Source organism: Salmo salar, chromosome 18, assembly GCF_965601325.2.
Source record: "Salmo salar chromosome 18, fSalSal1, whole genome shotgun sequence".
Classification (NCBI taxonomy): Eukaryota; Metazoa; Chordata; class Actinopteri; order Salmoniformes; family Salmonidae; genus Salmo; species Salmo salar.
The window spans coordinates 87,300,860-87,328,676 of NC_138308.1; the positions used below are offsets into that span (position 1 = coordinate 87,300,860).

General features: G+C 43.9%; 1 protein-coding gene and 1 long non-coding RNA gene across 10 annotated transcripts in view; one reads left to right on the forward strand and one right to left on the reverse strand.

Annotated features, from left to right (window-relative positions):
* LOC106577907 (uncharacterized) overlaps positions 1–414 on the reverse strand; it is a 38,263-nt gene extending 37,849 nt beyond the window's left edge. For all 8 annotated transcript variants that reach the window (XR_006760518.2, XR_006760522.2, XR_006760519.2 and 5 more), the window contains exon 1: positions 192–414. This is a non-coding gene — a long non-coding RNA (uncharacterized LOC106577907). The remainder of the gene's footprint in view (positions 1–191) is intronic.
* senp3b (SUMO specific peptidase 3b) lies at positions 350–27,421 on the forward strand. Of its 2 annotated transcripts, XR_001322224.3 has the most exons (12): positions 350–629; positions 1,482–2,276; positions 2,694–2,834; positions 4,432–4,543; positions 8,150–8,297; positions 19,630–19,677; positions 23,390–23,467; positions 25,306–25,443; positions 25,694–25,777; positions 25,876–25,926; positions 26,553–26,716; positions 27,203–27,421. XR_001322224.3 is itself a non-coding variant. In XM_014156346.3 (11 exons), exons 2-11 carry the CDS (start codon positions 1,520–1,522, stop codon positions 26,661–26,663), a joined length of 1,668 nt encoding a protein of 555 aa, XP_014011821.1. In that variant the 5' UTR covers positions 352–629; positions 1,482–1,519; the 3' UTR covers positions 26,664–27,421. The 2 variants fall into 2 exon arrangements, 1 of the variants encoding a protein (XP_014011821.1); XM_014156346.3 differs by having other exon boundaries at positions 352–629; positions 26,553–27,421.
* The last annotated feature ends 396 nt before the right edge of the window (positions 27,422–27,817 follow it).

The window sequence follows — 27,817 nt, forward strand, 5'->3', positions numbered from 1 at the left end:
TCATTTTGTTGACACTGACAGGCAAATAAACAAACACTTTGAAAAACACAGAACACTTCAAAAGCGCTCACAGCTGAATATAATTACACTAGTATAATGTATTATTTTCTGTTATGTCGCGCATTTACAGATTATATAAATTCCTTCCCATATTGATATAAAGCAAAATGGTCGAAAAGACCATTTCTTACCTGTACACTGCCCTGCTCTGCTCGGATGTCACGTCAAGGCGCTAGGTCAAAAATGACGCATATGCAGCGCGACCACTTTTGTGTTGTCAATCGGCAGGGTTGTTATAATAAAATCGTCTTGGTAAACTGCTATTGCTTTTTAACCCATTTTAAAACGTCCAAAATGTAATTAAAGTTAAGTCCCTTATTGTGCATAGTGCCGTAAAACAGCAAATCATCTGTACTAAAAGTGATGTTATTTTCTTGAAACCGGAAGTCCGGAAAGGGATCAAAGTAACTGGGGGTGACTGACGATTGCTTCAACTACACCTGTCTGCTTCATTGAATGAGGTTTACTAGAACATTTGTGTCAGTTTTGATCCCAAATATAATTTAAAACACTGCGCAAACGCTTAACTGTATATAAGTCATACATTTGCACAAAACTGCAGTTTAACGGTGAGTACGGGTTAGCATTATCTCTAAACACATACGTTAGGCCGACCGGCTGTATTTTGTTTTTTTTATGTTGGCTAGTTAGCTTGCGTTAGCAGCGACATAACTAGCTAGTCTTGCTAACAGCACCGTTTTACACCTAATTTGTTATGTAGCTAACTTGCTATTTCACGAATGCAGTTGCTTCTACATTGTGTATGCAACACACTAAGGTGTAACATATAAATAGTTTGATAGTTAACGTAAAATTTGCTTAAGTAGGTCATGTCGAAACAACCTAAACATGTTTCCATCTTCTCATTAGCTAGCTAACGTTAGCTAGTTAGCTTAGCAGCTAATGGCTAAAAAACTAGCTGCATACGCCAGCTGTAGCCACCTTGCCAGCTGATGTTTTACTACCTAATGAGCAGTCCTGTAATGCAAATTTGTAAAATATGTATTCTTTTTGCGTCTTCAATAGGAGTGTAAACCATCACTGCCTAGTTAGCGCAATAATTACACATTCTGTTTCCAGTTCACAGCAATAATGATTAGTTACAGTAATGTCACCTAACTGCATGTATGGCTTTTCACGGCCAAGGATGTAAATTAGTCAATGCAAATTGTTGGAACTTATATTGAGCTGTTGACAACTACTTATGTGACATGGACAGCTTACCTATCCAACACACACATTTGGGCAAATAATTGCAGAAATAAAAATCGGGTTGCAGGTTATTAAGCATGCACACATGCGAGACACTTCATTTGATATAGATTTGCTTATTAGTACCAGAATACCTTTACCTACTGCAAAAAATCCCACTAACCAGTCGTGCCATTCTTCCGTTGTCTCTCCCCTCACTTGTTCCACAGGCGACGAGCTGGCGCAGGTCGTGGGTTGCCCGTGGACCATGAGGGACAGTGGTAGCAGCCTAGCACAGAACCGCTGGCAGGGAGAGCTGGGCCTAGCTGTGGGTCAGGAAGACAGTGGAGGTGGTGGTGTAGGGATCTCTGGGGGTCACCTGGGGATGGACCCCACCTCCACCCATCAGATGCCCAGCCCCATGCACCTGAAACTGGACCAGAAAGAAAGGGAGGCCTGGGATGCTGAGTACATGGAGGAGTTGGAACGGGAGGAGATGGAGGAAGATGGGGATGAGGAAGAAGATGAGGAGGAAGAAGTGGATTTCGAAGAAGGTGAAGGCTGGGATGAAGAGGAGCAGGAAGAAGAGGAGGAAGATGGAGAGGAGGCTGAGGTTGAATGGGAGGTCCCACACATGGTTCCCACCACATCCCTACAAGAGCAGAATCATCATCATCACCAGCTGCAAGCACCACTGGAGGATGATGACGACGACAATGACAACAACCAGGCCGAAAATAAAGCCAGGGACTTTCCCATCAACCCTATCCAGTCCAGGCTCAATGTGCTCCGGCAGCGCAGGCTAAGGCGCTGGCGGAAGCTCCGCTCCCATTCCGGCCTTCGGTCCCGCCTTACTCAGCATTGGAAGACCTGGCGTCAGCGGGCCCTGTGGGTCGGCACTCTGGGGCACAGGAGGGCGAGGAAGTGGCCCCAGTACAGTCAGTACGCCAACCGGCACAGGAGGGGAGCAGACCTAGGCCTCAGCCCGCTGTCAGACGACGAGAGGCTCAGTGGATCTGAACGAGGTGAGCTCCCTAGATGGGGAGTTGTTTTTGAGAAACTGAAGGGTCGACAGTTTCTTCGATAAACAACACACTTAGATGGAGCCATACATAAACATTCCATAAATGTTATACACATTAACGGGTACCATTAACTTACGAGAGGAAAACAAGTGTATTGCTTAAAGCGTCTGACAATGAGTGCGTTGATTTTTACAAATCTTAAACTGTGCAATCTCCACGATAATTGCCGTAATGTTTTAATTATTCTTAAGCTCATACTAACCAGGATGTAAGATGACAATCATCATAATGTTAGCAATTCTCTCTGCGTTGTTGGGAAGGGCCCGTAACTAAGCATTTCACTGTTCATCTACACCTGTTGTTTACCAAGCATGTGACGAATAACATTTGAATTGACTAAAGTTGTCATCCCTGCAGACGACCGGTTGAATGGTTACTCAGGAGACTACCAGTCCATCCAGATGGGAGTTCTGGGGGAACCAGAGGCTTCCTACTCTATTGTCCGAGAGAAACCTGTGGAGGTCGCCCTCACTGAAGAACACATGAGCTGCGTGCATGGTAAACTAAAACATATAATTGTTCTTCAGGAAAATGACCTTTTCTAGTTAAATTGGTTATATTATGAAATTACTAAAACACTCTTACAAACATGTTATGCAGACATTTCTGGCAAATACACTTTACATTAATTCATGTCATATTTTGTTAGAGTTGGAGAAATGAAGCTTGTTAGATGACATGGGCTACGGTCCAAACACTTAGACACACCCTATCCACTCAGCCCTCAAATTAAGTGGACACTTTTGATGACGTCTGACGAGTATACACTTGCAGGGTGAGGAAGGAATGATTTTTAAATGGACCACCCTTGGCCCGGAACTTCGTCATTCTTTCATCTCGCGATGATTGTGTTTTCAGCCACCGGTAGCTTGTGGGTGCTTTATATGCGCTACAGTCAATTATGAGTGCATGTCTACTTATATTAAATGTATAATTATTCATATATGCCTACTGTATGATAGCTAGCAAATTAATTAGCTAACTAACGTTAGCCTGCCTAGCTGGGACTTATGAAGGACATTTTTTTTATTTCTACAATTTCCAAATGATAACCAAACAAAAACATTTACTTTTTGCGAGACGTGTTTGTGCCATCATGTGCATTAGTAGCACAATTTCAAACTTATTTGTTTTTACTTACACTCTTATGTTGACTTCTGCATTGATGTTGTTTTTAAGTTTTCGCTGACTTAGCGGATGCACAATCGTAGTGAATTGAATTATGGGGAGTTTCAGGCCCCGGAGTGAACATAATTGCACACTCGCAAAGCTGACTAAAAACGAGGGTCGAGTGGCTTACGTTGCAAACTTCCCTTGCTTGGCTAATCATTTGGACCGCCCTCCAAGATGGGGATTCCCGCAAGGGCACAAGGTGGGGGGTAAGTGGACGAGGGTGTGTCTTTTAAGTGTTTGGACCGCAGCCATGATTTTACATATCGAACCTATGATGAAAATGTAAAAGGAAGTTCCAAGTTTTACTAGTCGTATGTACAGTATACATCGTCCAATGACAAGCTTACTTGAAGGTACCTTCTCCACAATGCAACAACAATAAGAAATAATAAAATATAAGAATATGAACATAAAGTAAACGGTTCCGTAGAATAGAATAAACATGTTAGCTGAAGGATAATACAGTAAGGCTCAATTTATAATAGTCCAATATTTACACATGCTTTGGGGAAGGGGGAATTGGGGGGCGAGTGTATTAAGCTAGGGAGAGTCCGTGCAGGTGGTCAGTTCACTTCAAGGAAGTGTTGCATCAACTCCGGTGAAATCTACATCAGGTGTCAATTGATGCTCAGTTAAAGTAATAGATATTAAGGTTCTTCTTTCCTATTGATATAGTTTCTTTGCACACCTGCTACCAGGATATGATTATAGGACTGAGATTGGCTGCTGAAGGTCATGTAGAATCCTCTACTGTCTGGGATTTCTCTCCCCCCCCCCATAGTAGAATCCTCTACTGTCTGTGTCATTTCCCCCCAATAGTAGAATCCTCTACTGTCTGTGTCATTTCCCCCATAGTAGAATCCTCTACTGTCTGTGTGATTCACTATTACTCTCCCAACATTCTGTTTTCCCATTCTCTCAGGGATCCTGGACGAGTCTCTCCAGAAGTATGGCAGTCTGATCCCCATCCACGCTGACGACGTGGTGGAGAAACTACAGGACATCTTCAACGACAACTTCTCACAGCCTCACAGGTCCGTCTGACCCACACACATACATATACATGCAAAGCAATACACGCACACCTGCGTATGGACACGTTCACTCATGGTACACACATACAAACCCCAATGAAACATAATTTCCTATACTGTGCAGGGACACATACACAGAGAGCGACACCAACCCAAAAAAGAAACACAATGTAGCCTAATATTTATACTAACTGATGTCTACTTGGGATCGGTAAGGAGCCTTTTAAATGTTGGCCTTAAAAAGCCTGGTTCTCTTGGCCGAGGCCAGGTGGAATGTAAATAAATCTATCCTTACAGAGAGTAGTCATGCATTCCTTCTACGCAGCACTCAGACATAGAATCTGAATGATTCTAATACTATGATTTCAGACTCCCAAATATGGTATTTTTACCTCTTCTTATCTGTTAAGCTATTTTAACCAAAGGGAAAGGAAACCACCAACATGTTACCAGCATCACCCAAGTTCTGAGTATGTTGAATCAAGTTAGTCTTTGTGTTATGACAAGGCACAAATCTTATGAACTGAAGATGGTGACTGAAACCATCTGTAAGGCATTATAATGCTTTGTAGAGTGTTTAGTACAGGGTCCCACCCACTATTACTAACATGTTCAAGCTTTCTTTCGTATCGTCTGAGATTCCCAAAGATTGGAAATCTGCCACGGTCATCCGTCTTTTCAAAGGGGGTGACACTCTAGACCCAAACTGCTACAGACCTATATCTATCCTACCCTGTCTTTCTAAGGTCTTCGAAAGCCAAGTTAACAAAAAGATTACCGTCCATTTCTAATCCCTCCGTACCTTCTCAGCTATGCAATCTGGTTTCAGAGCTGGTCATGGGTGCACCTCAGCCACCCTCAAGGTCCTAAACGACATCATAACCGCCATCGATAAGAGACATTACTGTGCAGCCGTATTCATCGACCTGGCCAAGGCTTTCGACTCTGTCAATCACCACATTCTTATTGGCAGACTCGACAGCCTTTGTTTCTCAAATGATTGCCTCGCTTGGTTCACCAACTACTTCTCCGATAGTTCAGTATGTCAAATCTGAGGGCCTGTTGTCCGGACCTCTGGCAGTCTCTATGGGGGTGCCACATGTATCAGGTCACCATAGCAGCACCCACTCGTAGCACGCGCTCCAGCAGGTATATCTCACTGGTCACCCCCAAAGCCAATATCTCCTTTGGTTGCCTTTCCTTCCAGTTCTCTCCTGCCAATGACTGGAACGAACTGCAAAAATCACTGAAGCTTGAGACTCATATCTCCCTCACTAGCTTTAAGCACCAGCTGTCAGAGCAGCTCACAGATCACTGCACCTGTACATAGCCCATCTGTAAACAGCCCATCTATCTACCTCATTCCCATACTGTATTTATTTATTTATCTTGCTTCTTTGCACCCCAGTATCTATACACATTCATCTTCTGCACATCCACCATTCCAGTGTTTAATTGCTATATTGTAAGTACTTCCCCACCATGGCCTATTTATTACCTTAACTCCCTTATCTTACCTCATTTGCACTCACTGTATATACTTTTTTAAATCTTTTTTTTCCTTCTACTGTATTATTGACTGTTTTGTTTATTCCATGTGTAACTCTGTGTTGTTGTATGTGTCAAATTGCTATGCTTTATCTTGGCCAGGTCGCAGTTGCAAATGAGAACTTGTTATTAACTAGCCTACCTGGTTAAATAAAGGTGAAATAAAATGAACTTGGCCCTTGAGCCAGTTCTGTCCATTCATCACTAGGGTTTAGGCACCAAACAGAAGAAAACGGAATGAAACTGAGGGAATAGTTGTAGAAAAACGTCTTGGTACATACGACGCAGCTGTTACCAAGTGTAAACTTTTAACACTATATATATATATATATATATCTCTCTCTCTCACAGTTGAAGTCGGAAGTTTACATACTTAGTTTGGACTCATTAACTCGTTTTTCAACCACTCCACAAATTTCTTGTTAACAAACTATAGTTTTGGCAAATTGGTTAGGACATCTACTTTGTGCATGACACAAGTCATTTTCCAACAATTGTTTAGACAGATTATTTCATTGATAATTCACTGTATCACAATTCCAGTGGGTCAGAAGTTTACATACACTAAGTTGACTGTGCCTTTAAACAGCTTGGAAAATTCCAGAAAGTGATGTCATGGCTTTAGAAGCTTCAGACAGGCTAATTCACATAATTTTAGTCAATTGGAGGTGTACCTGTGGATGTATTTCAAGGCCTACCTTCAAACTCAGTGCTTCTTTGCTTGACATCATGGGAAAATCAAAAGAAATCAGCCAAGACCTCAGAAAAAATTGTAGTCCTCCACAAGTCTAGTTCATCCTTTGGAGCAATTTCCAAACGCCTGAAGGTACCACGTTCATCTGTACAAACAATAGTACGCAAGTATAAACACCATGGGACCACGCAGCCGTCATACCGCTCAGGAAGGAGACGCGTTGTCTCCTAGAGATGAACGTACTTTGGTGCGAAAAGTGCAAATCAATCCCAGAACAACGGCAAAGGACCTTGTGAAGATGCTGGAGGAAACAGAGACAGAAGTATCTATATCCACAGTAAAATGAGTCCTATATCATGATAACCTGAAAGGAAGAAGCCACTGCTCCAAAACCGCCATGAAAAAGCCAGACTACGGTTTAAAACTGCACATGGGGACGAAGATTGTACTTTTTGGAGAAATGTCCTCTGGTCTGATGAAACAAAAATAGAACTGTTTGGCCATAATGACCATCATTATGTTTGGAGGAAAAAGAGGGAGGCTTGCAAGCCAAAGAACACCATCCCAACCCTGAAGCACGGAGGTGGCAGCATCATGTTGTGGGGGTGCTTTGCTGCAGGAGGGACTAGTGCCCTTCACAATTTAGATGGCATCATGAAGGAACATTTTGTGGATATATTGAAGAAACATCTCAAGACATCAGTCAGGAAGTTAAAGCTTGGTCTTCCAGATGGACAATGGACCCAAGCCTACTTCCAAAGTTGTAGCAAAATGGCTTAAGGACAACAAAGTCAAGGTATTGGAGTGGCCATCACAAAGCCCTGACCTCAATCATATAGAAATGTGTGGGCAGAACTGAAAAAGCTTGTGCGAGCAAGGAGGCCTACAAACCTGACTCAGTTACACCAGCTCTGTCAGGAGGAATGGTCCAAAATTCATCCAACCTATTGTGGGAAGCTTGTGGAAGGCTACCCGAATCGTTTGACCCAAGTTAAACAATTTAAAGGCAATGCTACCAAATACTTATTGAGTGTATGTAAACTTCTGACCCAATGGGAATGTGATGAAAGAAATAAAAGCTGAAATCATTCTCTCTACTATTATTCTGACATTTCACATTCTTAAAATAAAGTGTTGATCCTAATTGACCAAAGACAGGGAATTTTCACTGAGTTTAAATGTATTTGGCTAAGGTGTATGTAAACGTCTGACTTCAACTGTGTGTGTATGTATGTATTTTATGGTTCAAGTTATCCTTCACTTCCATGTCATATTTCCAAAAAAATACAAAAAGGCGGCCAGTATAATACAGAAAAGGTTTTGAACGTTTTATATTCCTCGTCTGATGTTTCCATGTAAAACAGGAAAGCGGTGGTGCAACACTTAATCCAGTCCTACCAGAGGTCGTCCGGCACAGCCATGGTGCGAGGGTTCCGCGTCAACTACAAGCGTCATGTCCTCACCATGGATGATCTCAGCACGCTGTACGGACAGAACTGGCTCAATGACCAGGTGGGTGGGACCCTGTACTAAACATTCTATAAAGCATTATAAGGCCTGTCGCATGCTTATAACAAGTAATAACACAACTGTATGCCCTAAGGTGGGACCCCCCGACAAAATACAACAGACTGGATTCTAACTTAATATCTGCACCTGAATTTTTGCATATGTTTTGCATACTTTGCAATGACATCTTTGCATGACTTATGCTACATTTCTATTTGTTTGCATGTCAAGTTAGGATTGTGCCTTGTTGGCAAAGAGGTGTTATTTTTCCAAGGTCCAATGCAACCATTTTTATCTCAATATCAAATCATTTCTTGGTAACAATTTAAGTACCTCAAATTGTATTTGTCACATGCGCCGAATACAACAGCTGTAGACCTTACAGTGAAATGCTTACTTACAAGCCCTTAACCAACTATGCAGTTTTAAGAAAAATAAGTTTTAAGTAAAAAATAATTGAGTAACAAATAATTAAAGAGCAGCAGTAAAATAACAGAAGCGAGGCTATATACGGGGTACCGGTACAGAGACAATGTGTGGGGGCAAAGGTTAGTCAAGGTAATATGTGCATGTAGGTAGAGTTAAAGTGACTATGCATAAATTAATAGTGTAGCAGCAAATTTGGGGGGCAGGCAATGCAAATAGTCTGGGTAGCCATTTGATTAGCTGTTCAGGAGTCTTATGGCTTTGGGGTAGAAGCTGTTTAGAGGCCTTTTGGACTAAGACTTGGCGTTCTGGTACCACTTGCCGTGCGGTAGCAGAGAGAACAGTCTATGAATCAAATTTTATTTGTCACATACACATGGTTAACAGATGTTAATGCGAGTGTAGCGAAATGCTTGTGCTTCTAGTTCCGACCATACAGTAATATCTAACAATTTCACAACTACCTTATACACAGAAGTGTAAGAGAATGAATAAGAATATGTACATAAAAATATATGGATGAGTGATGGCCGAACGGCATAGGCAAGATGCAGTAGATGTTAGAGTTCAGTATATACACATTTACATTTTCCGCCAAGATAGAACTGCCAAAGGGGGCCATGTTGTAATCTACTGCAGAGAGAGCCTGCAGACTTCTGTCTTACTATCCAGGTCTGTACCAAAACAATTCCAGCTTCTACTTCTAAAAATTCACCTTTCCAGAAACAAGTCTCTCACCGTTGCCGCTTGCTATAGACCACCCTCTGCCCCCAGCTGTGCCCTGGACACTATGTGAATTGATTAACCCCATCTATCTTCAGAGCTCGTGCTGCTAGGTGACCTAAACTGGGACATGCTTAACACCCCGGCCATCCTACAATCTAAGTTTGATGCCCTCAATCTCACACAAATTATCATTGAACCTACCAGGTACAACCCCAAATCTGTAAACACGGGCACCCTCATAGATATCATCCTAACTAACTCGCCCTCCAAATACACCGCTGCTGTTTTCAACCAAGATCTCAGCGATCACTGCCTCATTGCCTGCATCCGTAATGGGTCTATGGTCAAACGACCACCCCTCATCACTGTCAAACGCTCCGTGAAACACTTCTAATCGACCTGGCCGGGGTATCCTGGAATGACATTGACCTCATTCCGTTAGTAGAGGATGCCTGGTTATTCTTTAAAAGTGCCTTCCTCACCATCTTAAATAAGCATGCTCCATTCAAAGAATTTAGAACCAGGAACAGATATAGCCCTTGGTTCACTCCAGACCTGTCTGCACTTGACCAGCACAAAAACATCCTGTGGCGTTCTGCATTAGCATCGAATAGCCCCCATGATATGCAGCTTTTCAGGGAAGATGGGAACCAATATACACAGGCAGTTAGGAAAGCTAAGACTAGCTTTTTCAAACAGAATTTTGCATCCTGTAGTACAAACTCAAAGTTCAGAGACACTGTAAAGTCCATGGAGAGTAAGAGCACCTCCTCCCAGCTGCCCACTCCACTGAGGATAGGAAACACTGTCACTACCGATAAATCCACAATAATTGAGAATTTCAAGAAGCATTTTTCTACGGCTGGCCATGCTTTCCATCTGGCTACCCCAACAGCCCTGCGCTCCCCACAGCAACTCGCCCAAACCTCCCCCACTTCTCCTACACCCAAATCCAGATAGCTGATGTTCTGAAAGCGGCAAAATCTGGGCCCCTACAAATCAGACGGGCTAGACAATCTGGACCCTCTCTTTCTAAAATTATCTGCCGAAATTATTGCAACCCCTATTACTAGCCTGTTCAACCTCTCTTTCGTGTTGTCTGAGATTCCCAAAGATTGGAAAGCTGCCGCGGTCATCCCCCTCTTCAAAGGGGGACTGCTACAGACCTATATCTATCCTACCCTGCCTTTCTAAGGTCTTCGAAAGCCAAGTTAACAAACAGATTACTGACCATTTAGAATCTCACCGTACCTTCTCCGCTATGCAATCTGGTTTCCGAGCTGGTCATGGGTGCACCTCAGCCACGCTCAAGATCCTAAACGATATCATAACCGCCATCGATAAGAGACATTACTGTGCAGCCGTATTCATCGACCAGGCTAAGACTTTTGACTCTGTCAATCACCACATTCTTATTGGCAGACTCGACAGCCTTGGTTTCTCAAATGATTGCCTCGCTTGGTTCACCAACTACTTCTCCGATAGAGTTCAGTATGTCAAATCGGAGGGCCTGTTGTCCGGACCTCTGGCAGTCTCTATGGGGGTGCCACAGGGTTCAATTCTCGGGCCGACACTCTACTCTGTATACATCAATGATGTCGCTCTCGCTGCTGGTAACACCATCCTGTATACCTCTGGCCCTTCATTGTAAACTGTGTTAACTAACCTCCAGATGAGCTTCAATGCCATACAACTCTCTTTCCGTGGCCTCCAACTGCTCTTAAATGCAAGTAAAACTAAATGCATGCTCTTCAACCGATCGCTGCCCGCCCGTCCAGCATCACTACTCTGGGCGGTTCTAACTTACAATATGTGGACAACTACAAATACCTAGGTGACTGGTTAGACTGTAGACTCGCCTTCCAGTCTCACATTAGAAATCTTCAATTCGAAATGAAATCTAGAATCGGCTTCCTATTTCGCAACAAAGCCTCGTTCACTCATGCTGTCAAACACCCTCGTAAAACGGACTATGCTACCGATCCTTGACTTCGGCCATGTCAATTACAAAATAGCCTCCAACGCTCTACTCAGCAAACTGGATGTAGTCTATCACAGTGCCATCCGTTTTGTCACCAATACCCCATATACTACCCACCACTGTGACCTGTATGCTCTCGTTGGCTGGCCCTCGCTTCATATTCGTCGCCAAACCCACTGGCTCCAGGTCATCTGTAAGTCTTTGCTAGGTAAAGCCCTGCCTTCTCTCAGCTCACTGGTCACCATAGCAACACCCACCCGTAGCATGTGCTCCAGCAGGTATATTTCACTGGTCATCCCCAAAGCCAACACCTCATTTGGCCGCCTTTCCTTACAGTTCTCTGCTGCCAATGACTGGAACGAGATGCAAAAATCACTGAAGCTGGAGACTCATATCTCCCTCTCTAACTTTAAGCATCAGCTGTCAGAGCAGCTTACTGATCACTGTACCTGTACACAGCCAATCTGTAAATAGCCTACCCAACTACCTCATCTCTATATTGTTATTTATTACATTTACATTACATTTAAGTCATTTAGCAGACGCTCTTATCCAGAGCGACTTACAAATTGGTGCATTCATCTTGTGATATCCAGTGGAACAACCACTTTACAATAGTGCATCTAAATCTTTTAAGGGGGGGGGGGGGGGGGGGGTTAGAAGGATTACTTTATCCTATCCTAGGTATTCCTTAAAGAGGTGGGGTTTCAGGTGTCTCCGGAAGGTGGTGATTGACTCCGCTGTCCTGGCGTCGTGAGGGAGCTTGTTCCACCATTGGGGTGCCAGAGCAGCGAACAGTTTTGACTGGGCTGAGCGGGAACTGTGCTTCCTCAGAGGTAGGGAGGCGAGCAGGCCAGAGGTGGATGAACGCAGTGCCCTTGTTTGGGTGTAGGGCCTGATCAGAGCCTGAAGGTACGGAGGTGCCGTTCCCCTCACAGCTCCGTAGGCAAGCACCATGGTCTTGTAGCGGATGCGAGCTTCAACTGGAAGCCAGTGGAGAGAGCGGAGGAGCGGGATGACGTGAGAGAACTTGGGAAGGTTGAACACCAGACGGGCTGCGGCGTTCTGGATGAGTTGTAGGGGTTTAATGGCACAGGCAGGGAGCCCAGCCAACAGCGAGTTGCAGTAATCCAGACGGGAGATGACAAGTGCCTGGATTAGGACCTGCGCCGCTTCCTGTGTGAGGCAGGGTCGTACTCTGCGAATGTTGTAGAGCATGAACCTACAGGATCGGGTCACCGCCTTGATGTTAGTAGAGAACGACAGGGTGTTGTCCAGGGTCACGCCAAGGTTCTTAGCACTCTGGGAGGAGGACACAATGGAGTTGTCAACCGTGATGGCGAGATCATGGAACGGGCAGTCCTTCCCCGGGAGGAAGACACAATGGAGTTGTCAACCGTGATGGCGAGATCATGGAACGGGCAGTCCTTCCCCGGGAGGAAGAGCAGCTCCGTCTTCCCGAGGTTCAGCTTGAGGTGGTGATCCGTCATCCACACTGATATGTCTGCCAGACATGCAGAGATGCGATTCGCCACCTGGTTATCGGAAGGGGGAAAGGAGAAGATTAATTGTGTGTCGTCTGCATAGCAATGATAGGAGAGACCATGTGAGGATATGACAGAGCCAAGTGACTTGGTGTATAGCGAGAATAGGAGAGGGCCTAGAACAGAGCCCTGGGGGACACCAGTGGTGAGAGCACGTGGTGCGGAGACAGATTCTCGCCACGCCACCTGGTAGGAGCCACCTGTCAGGTAGGACGCAATCCAAGCGTGGGCCGCGCCGGAGATGCCCAACTCGGAGAGGGTGGAGAGGAGGATCTGATGGTTCACAGTATCAAAGGCAGCACATAGGTCTAGGAGGATGAGAGCAGAGGAGAGAGAGTTAGCTTTAGCAGTGCAGAGAGCCTCCGTGACACAGAGAAGAGCAGTCTCAGTTGAATGACCAGTCTTGAAACCTGACTGATTTGGATCAAGAAGGTCATTCTGAGAGAGATAGCAGGAGAGCTGGCCAAGGACGGCACGTTCAAGAGTTTTGGAGAGAAAAGAAAGAAGGGATACTGGTCTGTAGTTGTTGACATCGGAGGGCTCGAGTGTAGGTTTTTTCAGAAGGGGTGCAACTCTCGCTCTCTTGAAGACGGAAGGGACGTAGCCAGCGGTCAAGGATGAGTTGATGAGCGAGGTGAGGTAAGGGAGAAGGTCTCCGGAAATGGTCAGGAGAAGAGAGGAGGGGATAGGGTCAAGCGGGCAGGTTGTTGGGCGGCCGGCCGTCACAAGACGCGAGATTTCATCTGGAGAAAGAGGGGAGAAAGAGGTCAAAGCACAGGGTAGGGCAGTGTGAGCAGGACCAGCGGTGTCGCTTGACTTAGCAAACGAGGATCGGATGTCGTCGACCTTCTTTTCAAAATGGTTGACGAAGTCATCCGCAGAGAGGGAGAAGGGGGGGGGGGGGATTCAGGAGGGAGGAGAAGGTGGCAAAGAGCTTCCTAGGGGAGGAGAAGGTGGCAAAGAGCTTCCTAGGGTTAGAGGCAGATGCTTGGAATTTAGAGTGGTAGAAAGTGGCTTTAGCAGCAGAGACAGAAGAGGAAAATGTAGAGAGGAGGGAGTGAAAGGATGCCAGGTCCGCAGGGAGGCAAGTTTTCCTCCATTTCCGCTCGGCTGCCCGGAGCCCTGTTATCTTTTTGTTATCTTTTTGCTCTTTTGCACCCCAGTATCTCTACTTGCACATCATCATCTGCACGTCTATCACTCCAGTGTTAATGCTAAATTGTAATTATTTTGCCTCTATGGCCTATTTATTGCTTTACTTATCTTATCCTACTTCATTTGCACATGCTGTATATAGATTTTTCTACTGTATTGTTGATTGTTTGTTGGTTTATTCCATGTGTAACTCTGTGGTGTTCTATGTGTCGAACTTCTTTGCTTTATCTTGGCCAGGTCGTTGTTGCAAATGAGAACTTGTTCTCAACTAGCCTACCTGGTTAAATAAAGGTAAAATGAGATGAGTAATGTAGGGTATGTAAACTTCATATAAAGTGGCATTGTTTTAAAGTGGGTAGTGATACATTTATTACATCCAATTTTTTATTATAAAAGTGGCGTGAGATGAGTCAGTATGTTGGTAGCAGCCACTCAATGTTAGTGATGGCTGTTTAACAGTCTGATGGCCTTGAGATAGAAGCTGTTTTTCAGTCTCTCGGTCCCAGCTTTGATGCACCTGTACTGACCTCGCCTTCTGAATGATAGCGGGGTGAACAGGCAGTGGCTCGGGTGGTTGTTGTCCTTGATGATCTGTTTGTCCTTCCTGTGACATCGGGTGGTATTGCTGTTCTGGAGGTCAGGTAGTTTGCCCCCGGTGATGCGTTGTGCAGAACTCACTACCCTCTGAAGAGCCTTATGGTTTTGGGCGGTGCTGTTGCCGTACCAGGCGGTGATACAGCCCGACAGGATGCTCTCGATTGTGCATCTGTAGAAGTTTGAGTGTTTTTGATGGAGGCTGAAGAGGCGCTGCTGCGCCTTCTTCACCGTGCTGTCTGTGTGGGTGGACCATTTCAGTTTGTCCGTGAACTTAAAACTTTCCACCTTCTCCACTACTGTCCCGTCGATGTGGATAGGGGGCTGCTGTTTCCTGAAGTCCACGATCATCTCCTTTGATTTGTTGATATTGAGTGTGAGGTTATTTTCCTGACACCACACTCCAAGGGCCCTCACCTCCTCCCTGTAAGCCATCTCATCGTTGTTGGTAATCAAGCCTACCACAGTGTTGAGGATCAGCGGGGTGATTTTTTTTCCTACCCTCACCACCTGGGGGCAGCCTGTCAGGAAGTCCAGGACCCAGTTGCACAGGGCGGGGTCGAGACCCAGGGTCTCGAGCTTAATGACGAGTTTGGAGGGTACTATGGTGTTAAATGCTGAGCTGTAGTCTATGAACAGCATTCTTACATAGGTATTCCTCTTGTCCAAATGGGTTAGGGCAGTGTGATTGCGTCGTCTGTGGACTTATTGGGGAGGTAAGCAAATTGGAGTGGGTCTAGGGTGTCAGGTAGGGTGAAGGTGACTAGTCTCTCAAAGCACTTCATGATGACGGAAGTGAATGCTACGGGGCGATAGTCATTTAGCTCAGTTACTTTAGCTTTCTTTGGAACATGTGGGAACAGCAGACTGGGATCAAGATTGATTGAATATGTACGTGTAAACACCAGCCAGCTGGTCTGCGCATGCTCTGTGGACGCGGCTAGGGATGCCGTCTGGGCCGGCAGCCTTGTGAGGGTTCACAAGTTTAAATGTTTTAGTCATGTTGGCTGCAGTGAAGGAGAGCCTGCAGGTTTTGGTAGCGGGCCGTGTCGGTGGCACTGTATTGTCCTCAAAGTGAGCAAAGAAGTTGTTTAGTTTGTCTGGGAGCAAGACATCGTGGTCTGCGACAGGTCTGGTTTTCTTTTTGTAGTCCATGATTGACTGTAGACCCTGCCACATGCCTCTCTTGTCTGAGCCGTTGACTTGTGACTCTACTTTGTCTCTATACTGAAGCTTAGCTTGTTTGATTGCCTTGCAGAGGGAATAGCTACACTGTTTGTATTGGGTCATGTTTCAGGTCGCCTTGCCCTGATTAAGTGGTGGTTCGCGCTTTCAGTTTTGCGCGAATGCTGCCATCAATCCACGGTTTCTGGTTGGGAAAGGTTTTATTAGTCGCTGTGGGTACAACATCACCGATGCACTTGCTAATAAACTCGCTCACCAAATCCTTTTGGTTGGACCAGCGTTGAACAGACCTGAGCACGGGCGTTTCATGTTTTAGTATGACTAGGGTGGCTGGAGGCTTTGACCATATTTAGGGCCTTCCTCTGACACCGCCTGGTAAAGAGGTCCTGGATGGCAGGAAGCTTGGCCCCAGTGATGTACTGGTCCGTACGCACTACCCTCTGTAGTGCTTTGCGGTCGGAGGCCGAGCAGTTGAAATACCAGGCAGTTATGCAACCAGTCAGGATGCTCTCGGTGGTGCAGTTGTAGAACGTTTTTAGGAGCTGAGGACCCATGCCAAATCTTTCCACACTCCTGAGAGGGAAGAGGCTTTGTCGTGCCCTCTTCACAACTGTCTTGGTGTGTTTGGACCATGATAGTTTGTTGGTGATGTGGACACCAAGGAACTTGAAGCTCTCAACCTGCTCCACTACAGCCCCGTCGATGAGAACGGGGCCGTGCTCAGTCCTCTTTTTCCTGTAGTCCACAATCATCTCCTTTGTCTTGGTTACATTGAGGAAGAGGTTGTTGTCCTGTCACCACACGGCCCGGTTCTGTCCTCCTCCCTATAGGCTGTCATCTTTCTCGGTGATCAGGCCTACCTCTGTTGTCATCGGCAAACTTAATGATGGTGTTGGAGTCGTGCCTGGCTATGCAGTCATGAGTGAATATGGAGTACATGCCCTAAGGGGCTCCCGTGTTGAGGATCAGCGTGTCGGATGTGTTGTTACCTGCCCTTACCACCTGGGGGCGGCCCGTCAGGAAGTCCAGGATCCAGTTACAGAGGGAGGTGCTTAGTCCCAGGGTCCTTAGCTTAGTGATGCGCTTTGAGGGCACTATGGTGTTGAACGCTGGGCTGTGGTCAATAAATAGCATTCTCACATAGGTGTTCCTTTTTTGTCCAGGTGGGAAAGGGCGGTGTGGAGTGCAATAGAGATTGCATCGGCTGTGGATCTGTTGGGGCGATATGCAAATTAGAGTAGGTCTAGGGTTTCTGGGATAATGGAATTGATGAGCCATGACCAGCCTTTCAAAGCACTTCATGGCTACAGACGTGAGTGCTACGGATCGGTAGTCATTTATGCAGGTTACCTCTGTGTTCTTGGGCACAGGGACTATGATGGTCTGCTTGAAACATGTTGGTATTACAGACTCTGTCAGAGACAGGCTGAAAATGTCAGTGAAGACACCTGCCAGTTGGTTAGCACATTCCCGGAGCAAATATCCTGGTAATCTGTCTGGCCCCGCAGCCTTGTGTATGTTGACCTGTTTAAAGGTCTTACACACGTAGGCTTCAGAGAGTGTGATCACACAGTCGTCCGGAACAGTTGATGCTCTCATGCGTGTTTCAGTGTTGCTTGCCTCGACGCGAGCATAGAAGTAATTTAGTTTGTCTGGTAGTCTCGTGTAACTGGGCAGCTCGCGGCTGTGCTTCCCTTTGTAGTCTGTAATAGTTTGCAGGCCCTGCCACATCTGACGAGCGTTGGAGCCGGTGTAATACGATTCAATCTTAGTCCTGTATTGCCTGTTTGTTGGATGATGTAGTTTCCGGGTTATAATCCTGCTCCTTGAAGCGGCAGCTCTACCCTTTAGTGCCATGCGGTTGTTGCCTGTAATCCATGGCTTCTGGTTGGTGTATGTATTTACTGGTTAGGTTTCCATCCAATTAGCGTCAGATTTTTATGCAGATTTTTGAGTATTCGCATTAAGAAAATATGCAAATGTTCTTACCAGTGGTGTGTTTCCACCAAATGGACTTGTTGAAAATGTACTTTTTATCCCCCAAAAATTGTACCGAATAAAAATCGAAAGTTCGATGTGTTTCCATTGTATTTTCAACTCTACCTTTGTGTTAAATAGCATATGTGCCTATTTTGGTCATGGCACATGCACTCTATAACTAACAGCTCAGAATGCTGTATGGGTAGACTTGTCTTCCCAAACTCGGTCCCGGGGACCCCCCTGGGTACACATTTTTGTTTTTGCCCAAGCACTACACAAAATAACCAACTCATCAAGCTTTGATTATTTTAATCAGCTGTGTAGTGCTAGGTCAAATCCAAAACGTGCACCAAGGGGGGGCCCCAGGACAGAGTTTGGGAAAACCCTGGTCTACATGATGAGATTATTATGGATAAGAGCAAGAATATTTTTTTTGTCAAATGGTAGCCAAGCATTTTTATTTATTTCAAAAAAAAAAAAAAATTTAAGAGCATCACGCTCATCACCGCTGGCTATCACCACCCTGTGAAGTTCTTAATTTATTTAATCTGTATCTTAACAAAATGCATGGTTTTTCTAGTCGTAGTGCAAGGAAGGTCAGTGCTATTCGGAATCCTTGGGACATCCTGACTCTAAACCCTAACCTTCATCTCCAACCTAACCTTAACCCTTACCTTAAAGGGATAGTTCATAATGTTGGTAATGAGGCCCTTTTTCTACTTCCCCAGAGTCTGATGAACTCGTGGATACCATTTTTGTATTTACGCTAACTAGTTTAATTGCTAAATAATGTTATCGCAATGACTGGAGGTCTATGGCATCTGCGTGCTAGCAGATAACCTAGACTGCCAGTCATTGCGCTAACGCTAGTTATAACTGGTTCATGAAACTTCCTTCATTGTGGACACCAAGACATACAAATTGTATCCAAGAGTTCATCTGACTTTGGGTGAGTAGATAAAGGGCCTCATTGCCCAAATCCAGAAGTGTCCCTTTTACAATTTTTAAAATGTATTTCAACTTCAATGGGATAGGGACATCCCAAGGATCCCAGGATAACATGGACAGTGGGAGGACCACACATACCATATCATCGTGTGACTCCAAGTTTACTTCTATATGATGGTTATTATAATCTATATTTGCCCATAAAGGCATTTACCCCGCCATTTCTCGCATAATTAATTTTACCGTCACAAAAAGATCCCACTATGTCGAACTAACAAATTATGTCTGCGTTTCCATCACAGCTGTTGTGATTATTTTTTATATTTTTTATATACAGTATAACTTCACTTGCATATTAGAACTGTGGATGGAAACATGGTTACTGTGATCGTTTTTCGATTAAAATAGTCAAAGAAACAAATAGCAATTTCTCAAGCAAGAATTTTGCTACGACTGTCTGGGAGTGGTCTGAGTGGGGAGGGGAAAACTGAAAACTAGCTGTTGGCAGAGATGTTTGGAACTCTCATATTGATCTATTAATGAATTTACTGCCTGGTGATGTCACCAGGTAGGCCAAAACTCCATCCCACAGAGATTCTTTAAAAAAAAAAAAAGTAGAATAAAATCCCTCAAGCCGCTTTTACACTAGAAGGGTAGTAACATTTTCAACATTTTACAGAATTATTCCAAACTGTAAGTGTGTGTGTAGATAGAGCACAGGAACATCATGTTTGACAGCACTGGGCCTTTAAAGAGTTTAAAAGCAAGACATTGTGGTGATAAAATGTTTCTTCAGGTCATGAACATGTATGGTGACCTTGTGATGGACTCGGTGCCTGAGAAGGTAGGAAAACATTTACAACATACTTCCACAAAATCCATAATGTTCCCCCCCCCCACAGAAAAACCATATACAGTGCCTTCAGTAAGTATTCATACCCCCTGACTTTTTCCACATTTTGTTAAGGCCAGAATTCAAAATTGTTTAACTAGATTTATTTTTACCCATCTACACACAATACCGCATGATGACAGTGAAAACATGTTTTGATAGTGCTATACTTCATTTTCAATGAATTACCACATTTGCATAAGTATTCACTTTGTAGATGCACCTTTGGTGGCGTTTACAACTTTGAGTCGTGTTGGATGTGTCTGTATCAGCTTTGCACATCTGGATGTGGGGATTTTCTCCCATTCTTCCTTGCAGATTTTCTCAAGCTTTAAGTTAGATGGGGAGCGGCGGTGAACAGCAATCTTCAAGTCTCCACAGATTTTCACCGGGATTCAAGTCTGGGTTTTGGCTGGGCCATTCAAGGACTTTCACATTCTTGTTCTGAAGCCATTCTAGTGTTGCTTTTGGTCAGTGTCCTGTTGGAATGTAAATCTTCGCCCCCAGTCTGTCATTTACACTCTGAAGCAGGTTCTCCACAAGGATTTGCCTGTATTTGACTCCATTCATTGTTCCCTCCATCCTTACCAGTCTCCCAGTCCCTGCCGCTCAAAAGCTTCCCCATAGCATGATGCTGCCACCAATGTTCCCTCAATTTTCTTCCAGTACTGAGCAAATTTCAGGTCTGCTGAGCGCAAACTTCTGTGCAACTTCCAGCGCGTGTTTACTGTGAACACAGGCTTCACCCGCTTTAAGTTACAGTAGTCAAGTAGGCTACTTTGGCTATTTGATCATAATGTAGGCCTACCAGATCATAATGTAGGCCTACAAAAACAATGGAGAAAATGCATCCCATCAAATTTATACATGGAAATATCTGTTCTATCATTCAGCCTACAGTAGCAGCCAATGTGTGGTGTTCAATGTAGACTTACATTCCATGAGACTTTTGAAAAAGTCATGCAGTGCTTGACATTAACCTGCTCATCCACTTGTCCTTCAGACAAGGTGACTGAAAATGGTGTTTGATGCAAGAAACCACTTTACAAAATAAAATGCATTATTATTCCCATACCGTTATAACAGGGAATCAGGCAAATTATGCTACCCTCTGCCTATTAGCTACCTGGCTTATTCAAGCCTGTCTCAAAATACAACACTGCCCCTTTAAGACAAAAAAAGCTCTTCACCTGACTAGCTTTTCAAAGATGTCTAGAAATGTTGCTGACTACAAATGATCTGACTGAGCTAATAACTCACTAACTAGCAAAGGATATGAACTGTGCACACGTGGCTAAATGCAGCTTTCGCTTTGATCTCAAAACAAGCGTGTCACTCACCACCGCTCATGCTGTAAACACAGTCCAGTTCAAATAAATGGCACAGATCTATATATGGCAATGGTCTATTTGCATATAGGGATACTGCAGCTCTGAACGGTTATTCCGCAGCGGTCTGTGTAAAGTAGGCGCTTAGTTGGGCTGAGTCAATGCAATGGAATCCTACTTCGATGCATTCTGTCTATAACAAAATCTCTTGCATACTAAGTCTATTTCTTCTGTGGCAGCTTAGAGGGAACATTGGCCACCACCATGCTTCATGGGAGGGATTGTGTTAGATTGGTGATGAGTTGTGGCGGGTTTTGCTCTGCATTCAGGCCAAAGAGTTTCACTTTTTTGTCTCTTCAGACCACACTCTTTTTTTTCTTTCACGTGCCTTTATGCAAACTCCAGGCTTGCTGTCATGTGGCTTTTTCTCAGGAGTGGCTTCAGTCTTGCCATTCTCCCATAAATCCCAGATTGGTGAAGTGCTGTATAGATGGTTTTCCTACTGAGCCAAGGAACTCTAAAACTCTCTAGATCTACAATCAATGGTAATTTAGTTCTTGGTCACCTCCCTGACCAAGGTCATTCTTGCACGTTTGGTCGGATGGCCATCTTTAGTGTGGCTAGGTCCATTTATTTTTTTATTTTTTTATTTTTTTAACTTTCCCAGTGAAGGAGACCACTGTGCTCTTGGAAACTTACAACACTCTAGAAATAGTTTTATACCCTTCCCCAGATGCCTCATCACAATTGTATCCCGAAGATCTATGGACAGTTTCTTGGACTTCATGGTATAATTTCTGCTCTGACATGCACTGTCAACTGTGGGACCTTATATAGACAGGTGTGTTTCTTTCTAAATCATGTCTAAACAATTTGAATTGGCCACAGGTAGACTTTCAAGTTGTAGTGACATTGCAAGGATGATAAAAGGGAATTGGATGCCCCTGAGCTCAATTTGGAGTGTCATAGCAAAGGGGTGTGAATACTTATAGTACCAGTCAAAAGTTTGGACACACCTACTCGTTCCAAGGTTTTAATTTATTTTTTAGAATTTTCTATGTTGTAGAATAGTAGTGAAGACATCACAACCAGAAAAGTGTTAAGCATATTTTTAAAAAATCAGGTTCTTCAAAGTAGCCACCCTTTGCCTTGATGACAGTTTTGCACGCTTGCATTCTCTCAACCAGCTTCATGAGGTAGTCACCTGGAATGCATTTCAATTAACAGGTGTGCTTTGTTAATTTCTGGAATTTCTTTCCTTCTTAATGCATTTCAGCCTATCAGTTGTGTTGTGACAAAGTAGGGGTGGTATACAGAACATAGCCATATTTGGTAAAAGACCAAGTCCATATTATGGCAAGAACAGCTCAAATAAGCAAAGAGAAACGACAGTCCATTTACTTTAAGACATGGTCGGTCAATCCAGACATTTAAGAACTTTGAACGTTTCTTCAAGTGCAGTCGCAAAAACCATCTAGTGCGATAATGAAACTGGCTCTCATAAGGACCGCCACAGGAAAGGAAGAACCAGAGTTGCCTCTGCTGCAGAGGATGAGTTCATTAGAATTAACTGCACCTCGGATTGCAGCCCAAACAAATGCTTCACGGAGTTCAAGTAACACATCTCAAGATCAACTGTTCAGATGAGACTGTGTGAATCAATCCTTCAGGGGTGAATTGCTGCAAAGAAACCACACCAATAAGAAGAAGTGACTTGCTTGGGCCAAGAAACACAAGCAGTTGACATTAGACCGGTGAAAATCTGTCCTTTTGGTCCACATTTGAGATTTTGGTTCCAATTGAGATGGTTTGAGATGAGTTGGACCGCAGAGCGAAGGAAAAGCAGCCACCAAGTGCTCAGCATATGTGGGAACTCCTTCAAGACTGTTGGAAAAGCATTCCAGGTGAAGCTGGTTGAGAGAATGCCAAGAGTGTGCAAAGCTGTCAAGGCAAAGGGTGGCTACTTTGAAGAATCTCAATTATAAAATATATTTTGATTTAACACTTTGGTTACTACAAGATTCCATGTGTTATTTCCTAGTTTTGATGTCTTCACTATTCTACAATGTAGAAAATATTAAAAATAAGGAAATCCTTGAGTGTGTGTGTGTTCAAACTTTTGACTTGTACTGTATGTAAATTAGACTTTTGTATTTCATTCTCACTACATTTGCGAAGATTTCAATAACACTTTCACTTTGTCATTATGGAGTATTGTGGTAGATGGGTGAGAAAATAAATACAACGTGGATTAAGTCGAGGGGTATTAATACTTTCTGAATGCACTATATTCAGTGAATGAGAATACCTGTACCATCCGTCTTTCTCCCTCTCAGGTTCACTTCTTCAACAGTTTCTTTTACGACAAGTTGAGGACGAAAGGCTACGATGGAGTCAAACGATGGACAAAGAACGTAAGAAACCCTATTCATCCCATAAATGTTTTCTTTTCCCCTTTTACGCTGGCTTTTCATGATCCTTTGTCAATCCATTTTACATTGAAATTGTAGCGTACCTCACTGAACAAAAATATACTGAACAAAATTATAAACGCGACATTAAAGTATTGGTCCCATGTTTCATGAGCTGAATTATATCCCAGAAATGTTCAATACACACAAAAACCTTTTCTCTTATTTTGTGCACAAATGTGTTTACATCCCTGTTAGTTAGTGTTTCTCCTTTGCCAAGTTAATCCATCCACCTGACAGGTGTGGTATATGAAGAAGCTGATTAAACCGCATGATCATTACACAGGTGCACCTTGTGCTGGGGACATTAAAAGGCCACTCTAAATGTGCACTTTTGTCACACAATACAGTGTGACAGATGTCTCCAAGTTTTGAGGGAGGTGCAATTGGCATGCTGACTGTTGGAATGTCCACCAGAGCTGTTGCCAGAGAATTGAATGTTAATTTCTCTACCATAAGCCGCCTCCAATGTCGTTTTGGTGAATTTGGCAGTACGTCCAACCGGCCTCACAACTGAAGACCATGTGTGGGGGAGCAGTTTGCAACATAGTGAACAGAGTGCACCATAGTGGGGTTATGGTATGGGCGGGCATAAGCTATGGAGAACACAATTTGCATTTTATCGAAGGCAATTTGAATGCACAGACATACTGTGAGGAGATCTTGAGGCCCATTGTTGTGCCATTCATTCGCAGCCATCACCTCATGTTTCAGCATGATGATGCACGGCCCCATGTCGCAAGGATCTGTACACAATTCCTGGAAGCTGAAAATGTCCCAGTTCTTCCATGGCCTGCATACTCACCAGGCATGGCACCCATTAAGCATGTTTGGGATGCCCTGGGTTGACGTGTACGACAGCGTGATCCAGTTCCCGCCAATATCCAGCAACTTCACACAGTCATTGAAGAGTGGACAACATTCCACAGCCAACAATCAACAGCCTAGCCTGATCAACTCTAAGCGAAGGAGATGTGTTGCACTGCATGAGGGAAATGGTGGTCACTGGTTTTCTGATCCACGCCCCTACATTACTTTTTTATGTGACCAACCGATGCATATCTGTATTCCCAGTCATGTGAAATCCATAGATTAGTGCCTAATGAATTGATTTCCATTGACTGATTTCCTTATGAACTGTAACTCACTAAAATCTTTGAAATGTATGTATCTTGTGTTTTTTATATATATTTTTTTCAGTGTACTTACCTGGCAGGTTAACCCAGGCGCAGCCATTGCACTCCAGTTTTTGTGTTGACCCCTGCGAATTCCCCAAATGTGAATCTCAACGGCATAATTTACGGTAGTGGGGGAACTGCGTTCACGCTTTCTCCTGATTTGGCTAGAAGGAATTCGGCTTTTGATGTCATTTTAGCTAACCCTAATGGTGCGTTTAGACGGTACAAGCTAGACAGTAAACCGGATTTCATTGTTTTCTATTAGAGCATGATGGTAAATACCGTCAGCCGCCACGGTAGATAGGACTTGCCGCCAGAGTTAAAATATTTCAACTTTTGCCATCTGCCGTAGCGTTGTTTCCTACCGCACGTTGATTTGCACTGATTGTACTAGTGTGTAGTCGTCTTTACAAATGTGTTTTGTTAAAACGCCGAACAGAAACCCAAGCCTTAACACACACGCACACACACACACACACCCCCAAGAGCAAACCAAGACAGACAACACTTTCACTTCAACCCTTTCTCTCTTCCCCCCTCGGATGAAACTAGCACATATTACGTGTTGTTATTCATCATAATGCTCTCACTCTACTCTATCAGGTGGACATATTCCAGAAGGACCTGCTGTTGATCCCCATCCACCTGGAGGTCCACTGGTCCTTGGTCAGCGTTGACATCCCCCGTAGGGCCATCACCTACTTCGATTCCCAACGCACACTTAACCGACGCTGCCCAAAGGTGAGTGCCTGACTACCACTCATGTCTTTCAGATTAGAACAAGTCCTAAAAATCATCTATATTGATTTAGTCTTTATCTGTGTTTCGAAGTGGGACTGAAATAGTTGACAGTACTCATTTTGGGCGTTAGGTATTATTTTATATTTAGGAGCCAGTGTTAAAGCAGTCAAATGTGAAGTTGCGGACAGCATCAGCCGACTTCAGGAACTGGTCTCTATAAATGATCTGCTCTTTTCCACCACCTCCTCAGCATATTGCAAAGTACCTGCAGGCGGAGGCTGTCAAGAAAGACCAGAGAGATTTCCTCACAGGGTGGAAAGGCTATTTCAAAATGGTATGTCAAGATTTCTCAGGAATTAACATCCAGATGATTGTTTGACTGTGTCGTGAAATATGTTGTGTTTTACCAAAACATTTCGATGTGTGTTTCAGAATGTTGGTCGCCAGAACAATGACAGTGACTGCGGAGCGTTCGTTCTTCAGGTGGGTCCTAATTATAATCCTAGATGTTCATACTTGGATCTAGAGCCATGGTTCATAGCTGTCCATGTACGTCACACTCTTGAGCTGAATTCCAAATCAAGCCCTAGCCCCAAGACCTAGACACTCCTTTAAATCAGGATTGTATTAGGATCACCATTAGCTTTTGCAAATGCAGCAGCCACTCTTCCTGGGGTCCACATGAAACATGCCATAATACAGAACACTAATAGACAAGAACAGCTTAAGGACAGAACTACATTTTTTAAAATAAGAATATAGAAATAACAAAGATCCAAAACACTAGGATTTAATAGGTTTGATATGATAACTGCTTAACCTTGCCCTCTGATGGCTAGCTGGGACAATTTGGTGCCAGAAGGCCTGGACACTGCTTTGGGGGCTTTTGTTTCCCAAACTCTGTCCTCAGGACACCCCTGGGTGCACTTTTTTTTTTTTCCCCCTAGCACTACACAGCTGATTCAAATAACCAACTCATCAAGCTTTGATTATTTGAATAAGCTGTGTAGTGCTGGGGCAAAAAACAAAACCTGCACCCAGGCAGGGCCTGGGACAGAGTTTGGGAAACCCTGCACTATTTCTAACCTCTCTCTCTGTGTTCCTTCCAGTACTGCAAGACTCTGGCCCTGGGGCAGCCGTTCAGCTTCGGCCAGCAGGATATGCCCAAACTGAGAAGACTCATGTACAAAGAACTGTGTCACTGCAAGCTCTCGCTGTGACGCCACGCCCTCTGAGGATTCTTAGCGAAGAAGCAGCAGATTCTAACGAGGAAGTGAGGGATGGTTCTAACGAGCTATGGTTAACAAGCTAGTGACTGAAAGAAAGGAAAAAAGTGTTACATTTCAAAGGAACATTTTTTCCTCTTGACAACGACATCCAGAGACTTTACTACTATAAGTCAGGAGGGCATTTTTATATTTTCTCCCCATGTGTTTTCTGCCCTCTTTCTGTTTTTCTCCCTTGACCCCCTAGTTTTAATTTTCATGTTCATGGTTGTTTCCTTGTGGTTGACAGAGGCCAAGTCTAAGAGTGTGTCCTAAATGGCACACTGTTCCCTATGTAGTGTACTACTTTTGACCATAGCCTTATGGGCCTTGGATCAAATGCAGTACAAGGTATAGGTAATAGGGTTCCTTTTGGGATGTAAACCATGTCTGCTATTCTCTGACAGTGAAACTGTGTATTTTAAAAAAAATTTAAAATACATTTTATTTGGACTTGGGAGACTCTCTCTCTCTCTCTCTGTTTCTCTCAACAGATGTATCACCTTATCGACGCAGGAGCCCCCCAAACAGACGATTGGAGTGGAAACAAGTGGTTATTCTAGCTTCTTTACTTAAGTTCTTGTTTTTTGTTCCTCTCTCTCGTCAGTAAAAAAAAAATAAACATGTTGCTAATGCTTATTGTTCATGGTGTTTTGAGGGCAGTGATGATTATGTTTCATATTTTGATTCAAATAAAAACTATCTTACCAGTTCATGTTGACGTCATATGGGTTGGACCATGTAGGCTACAAACAACTTTGGATCCCAAATGGTAGCCTATGCCCCTTTATAGTGCATCACTTTTGACCGGGGAAGCACATATTCTTCAGTGGTACTACTTCATATTTCCCTCTTTCTTTTAGTAACTGAAAGCACATTGTTGATAGGTATCATGTTTTTTTTATTTTTATTTTTTTTAGTGTGTTTTGAGCAGAAGTCGGATGGAACATAATTGACTTTCTTTTAAAAAGCATTTATTGAATTTATTAGACAATTTTTAAAAATGCATACATAAGGCTGCTCCAGCCGGTGACGCCTCCACATAGAATTTAAGAAAATCATCAAGGACAACACAAGTGGTAATTCAACAAGATTAGGCGGCAATAGTG